Raw genomic sequence first — 4,723 nt, forward strand, 5'->3', positions numbered from 1 at the left:
TCTCACTGTGTCTAAAATCTGTTCTTTATGTCTGCATCTCCTCTGGTGCCCTCTAAAAGTAGAATCATCAGTACTATCTTTCTAGATTCCATGCTATGCTAAGTCACTTCAGTCGTGTCTGACTCTGTGCGACCCCATAGACGGCAGCCCACCAGGCTCCCCCATCCCTGGGATTCTCCAGGCAAGAACACTGGAGTGGGTTGCCATTTCCTTCTCAAATTCAGGAAAGTGAAAAGTGAAAGTGAAGTCACTCAGTCGTGTCTGACTCTTAGCGACCCCATAGACTGCAGCCTAACAGGCTCCTCTGTCCATGGGATTCTCCAAGCAAGAGTACTGGAGTGGGGTGCCATATGCATTAATACATGATATTTATCTTTCTCTTTCTGACTTACTTCATTCTGTATAATATGCTCTAGGTTCATCTACTTCATTAGAACTGACTCGAATGCATTCCTTTTCACAGTTGCGTAATATTCCATTGTATATATGTAACACAACTTCTTTATCCATTCATCTGTCGATTGACATCTAGGTTGCTTCCATGTCCTAGCTATTGTAAATAGTCACTCAGCATAAATTCTTTAAGGGTCACCCACGTAGTAGTATGTATCAGTTCTTTATTCATTTGTATGGCTAAATGGTATTCCATTGTAGTGATATAGCTCATTTTGTTCATCCACTCATTCACTAATGCACTTTCCAGTTTTTAAAAGTATTTTATTTTGCATCAACCTTGCTTGTGGCAGAGAGAGAGAGAGAACCAGAGGGAGTGAGAGAAGTACAGCTGATGGAGCAGGTGCCTGGTTAACCTTATAAGCATAAGGTTATTGACAGGAGAGTGGCATAGAAGTTGAAGAGAGGCAGGGAGCTTCAGAGAATAGCACTGGGAAGTGACCAGAGAAAGAGAGCCCAGCAGGGATCAGAGAACAGGACTTTATTGTGATGTCAGTCAGGACCACGTCCTGTGAGGGACTCATGCAAGTTAGACCACACAGCAGTCAGTAGTAGCTAAGAGCTTTAAGGTCCATTACCTCATTTAAGCACCACAGACTCTCTATGGAAAAAGGAATATTACTCCTTTTCCAGGTGAGCTGGTAAGTAGGGTTGGTGAGAGATAAACTGAGCCTAAGTCCTTTTCATGTGGTAGGGGACAGTTGGCTTCTAGCTGAAAGTTGAAATTAGGGGGTAGCCTGACCTTCAAATTTCGGAAGGAGTTGGTCTCATGAAGATGGGGATAAGCACAGAGCAACCAGCATGCTCAAAGACAGAAAAGCATGGTGGGGGTGGTCCTGCATGGAGTTAATTATAGTAATAATAGTAGTCTTATTGTTATTATCAGTATTTTTTAAATTAAGTTCTTGCTATGTGGCAGTATGTGTGTTAGGGCACTTAAGATGCATGATCATTATTATGAACACCATTTTGCAGATGGATTAAACATGGCTTGGAGCGCTTAAGGAGCCTCTCCAGGAAGTCTTCCCAGGTAGGGCTCATTAGAGCCTCTAAATTCCTTCCCACTGGGTCTTCACTCTCTCCTCAAGCAGGTATGCTGCCATGTTGGGGCTAAACTACACCTCCGTGTCTGAATTCATCCTCATCGGCTTCTCCACCTTCCCTCAGCATCTCCTGCCCGTCTTCTTCCTTCTGTTCCTGCTGATGTACCTGTTCACGCTGCTGGGGAACCTGCTCATCATGGCCACCGTCTGGAGCGAGCGCAGCCTCCACACCCCCATGTACCTCTTGCTGTGCGCCCTCTCCATCTCTGAGGTCCTCTACACCTTCGCCATCATCCCGCGCATGCTGGCTGACCTGCTCTCCACCGACCGCTCCATCTCCTTCACGGCCTGTGCCAGCCAGATGTTCTTCTCCTTCACGTTTGGCTTCACCCACTCCTTCCTGCTCACCGTCATGGGCTACGACCGCTACGTGGCCATCTGCCACCCCCTGCGCTACAACGTGCTCATGAGCCCCCGAGGCTGCGCCTGCCTGGTGGCCTGGTCCTGGGCTGGAGGCTCAGTCATGGGGTTGCTGGTGACATCTGCCGTTTTCCACCTCCCCTTCTGTGGTCTCAGTGAGGTTCACCATTTTTTCTGCCACGTGCCTCCGCTAATGAAGTTAGCCTGTGGAAATAATGTACTGGGAGTGGCCCTGGGCGTGGGCCTAGTCTGTAGCATGGTCTTGTTGGGTTGCTTTCTCCTCATCCTGCTCTCTTACGCCTTCATCGTGGCCACCATCTTGAGGATCCCTTCCGCCGAGGGCCGGCACAAAGCCTTCTCCACGTGTGCGTCTCATCTGACTGTGGTCATTGTGCACTATAGCTTCGCCTCTGTCATCTATGTCAAGCTCACAGGTCTCCACTCTCAGCAAGGCAACATCTTGATAGCCATCACCTACACGGTCCTCACACCTTTCCTGAGCCCCATCATATTCAGCCTCAGGAATAAGGAGCTGAAGAACGCTATGAAGAAGACTTTCCTCAGCAAACTATCTTTCCAGCGTCTGAGTGGCCGGTGTGGAGGTGGTCAGAATATGGTAGAAAGATGAGCATACCCTCATCTGTAAATGGGATTAATAATGACTACCCTGCATGGCTGTTGTAAAGACTGGGGTGTGTGTGTGTGTGTGTGTGTGTGTGTGTGTGTGTGTGTGAGTGACAGTACCTATTACCTACTGAGTAGGTGCTCAATAAATATTAACTTTTTCTTCCCCCTACCTTTGTCTGTGTGTCTGATAATTTTGTATTTTAATCAAGCAGCTTTGTTGAGATATAATTCACATATTGAAAGTACACAATTCAATTGGTCTTTGGTATATTTATAGAGTTATACAGTTGTCACCTTAATCATTTAAAAATAGTTTTGTCACTCTGAGAAGAAACCCATGTCCCATCCTTTATTATCAATCACTTCCTACTTCTTCCCAATGCCCTTACCTCCCAGACTCAGGAAATGGCTTTGATGATTTATCTGTTTTGCCTATTCTGGATATTTCATATAAATGGAATCGTACACAATGTGGTCTCTTTGAGTAGATCCTTTAATTTAGCACATAGTTCAAGGTTTTTCTATGTTGTAGAATGTACCAGAACTTCATTACTCTTTACTGCCAAATAGTAAGTATGGATAAGTATGGATGGTCTTCCCAGGCAGTGTTGGTGGTAAAGAATACGCCTGCCAATGCAGGAGACATGGGTTTGATCTCTGGGTCAGGAAGATCCCCTGGAGGAGTGCATGGCTACCCTCTCCAGTATTCTTTCCTGGAGAAACCCATGGACAGAGGAGCCTGGTGGGCTACAGTCCAAAGGGTTGCAAAGAAGTTCCACAAATCAAATCTCAATCAAAATATGTAACTCTAGGAAATCCCTAGAAATCCATTGGTTAGGACTCAGCACTTTCACTACCAGGGCGTGGGTTCAGCCCCTGGTCAGGGAACTACGGGTGGATAGTGATAAGAGATAGAGTAGGATAAGTAAATAGTAGTTTGAAAGTCCCACTAGGGGATTGAATACAGAGACGGAACTTTAAGGGAGTTTAGGAGATTGTAAATTAATGACCACTCAATAAAAGAATCCGGTAGCCAAGCCACCGTCCACACATGTAGTTAAAGCACAAGACAATAGATATACTGTCTATATCTTGTTACATAAAGTCAAGGAGTTAATGGACCTTGAAAAGTAGCATTTTTGAATGTAGCCAAGACAAGAATATAGGTGAAAGGGGCAAGAAATTAGGCAGAAGGGGGCATCATAGCATATGTTACCACACTTCTGCTAATATATATATGATTTAAATAGTGCCATGATAGTCCTGGTTAGACCATATATATGGTCAAAGGAAGAATTAAGGACTTAACCCTTGACATCTATCCCAAAATGAGAAAGAAGGTGGTCTCCCCCTCCTTTCTTTTCCTTTGATTATAAAAATGTAGCCCTCATTGTTCTCAGGGCTGCACTCCCTTGCCTGACTGCTTGTATCTCTCGCAAGCATCCTATGCTAATATACTCGTTCTTTGTCCATTGCCTTGTCTCCCTCTGAATTCTTTCTGTGATGAGACAAAAGAACCCGAGCTTCAGTAGGTCCTGACACCAGGTGAGCAGTTTCAATGAAAAGGTAGTGGGTTCAAGTCTGTTCCTCAGCTCCAGCTTGTGGGATCAAGCTCCTGTCTGAGTGTGGCTGGGTTTGAGTCTCAGCCCATGGGTTCAAGCTCCAATATGAGTTTTGGCTGAGTGTGAGTCCCATTTGAGAAGGAGTGCAGTTTCAGTAGTACACCCTAAAAGGAATTTTAATGAACCTAGATTTTTGAATCATCCCATACATAGAATATATACTAAAATCATTAACAGATTTTTATCCTTGTGACTAGCAGTAAACTTTTATTTAGTATGGACTATGCTCCACATAGTCCCTGGTAAAAATCATATATATACATATATATGTATATGTACACACACACACACACACACACACATACTGGCTCCTTCTGCTTTATCTTCAGAGCAGTCCCCTCAGAGTTACTGAAAGGCTGTCTTCTGGGCTAAAATCCTCAGTAAGATCTTGAATAAAACTAAACTCACAACTCTCATGTGTGTTTTTCTTTAACACTTTTGGAGACCATGAAGGGACACAGAACAGACTTCTCTCCTTTGCCTGAACCCTATGAGTATCCAGAGCCTTGGTACCAGCAAGGGCTTCTTGTGTCTGTCCATCTTCTTGGCAAGTCCAGA

The 4,723-nt window shown here is 44.7% G+C and overlaps 1 protein-coding gene across 1 annotated transcript; it reads left to right on the plus strand.

Annotated features, from left to right (window-relative positions):
* The first annotated feature begins 1,554 nt into the window (after positions 1–1,554).
* On the plus strand, positions 1,555–2,611 carry LOC147368195 (olfactory receptor 10H2-like). The gene has a single exon (XM_086413418.1). The coding sequence runs from the start codon at positions 1,555–1,557 to the stop codon at positions 2,542–2,544; it is 990 nt and encodes a 329-aa protein (XP_086269544.1). The 3' UTR covers positions 2,545–2,611.
* The last annotated feature ends 2,112 nt before the right edge of the window (positions 2,612–4,723 follow it).

Source organism: Bos grunniens, chromosome 7 (assembly GCF_055505025.1).
Source record: "Bos grunniens cultivar Pamir isolate PY7600 chromosome 7, Bosgru_T2T1.0, whole genome shotgun sequence".
NCBI classification, from domain to species: domain Eukaryota; kingdom Metazoa; phylum Chordata; class Mammalia; order Artiodactyla; family Bovidae; genus Bos; species Bos grunniens.

Coding starts and splice junctions, on each gene's coding strand:
- LOC147368195 (XM_086413418.1), top strand. CDS start 1,555: ATGTTGGGGCTAAACTACACCTCCGTGTCTGAATTCATCCTCATCGGC.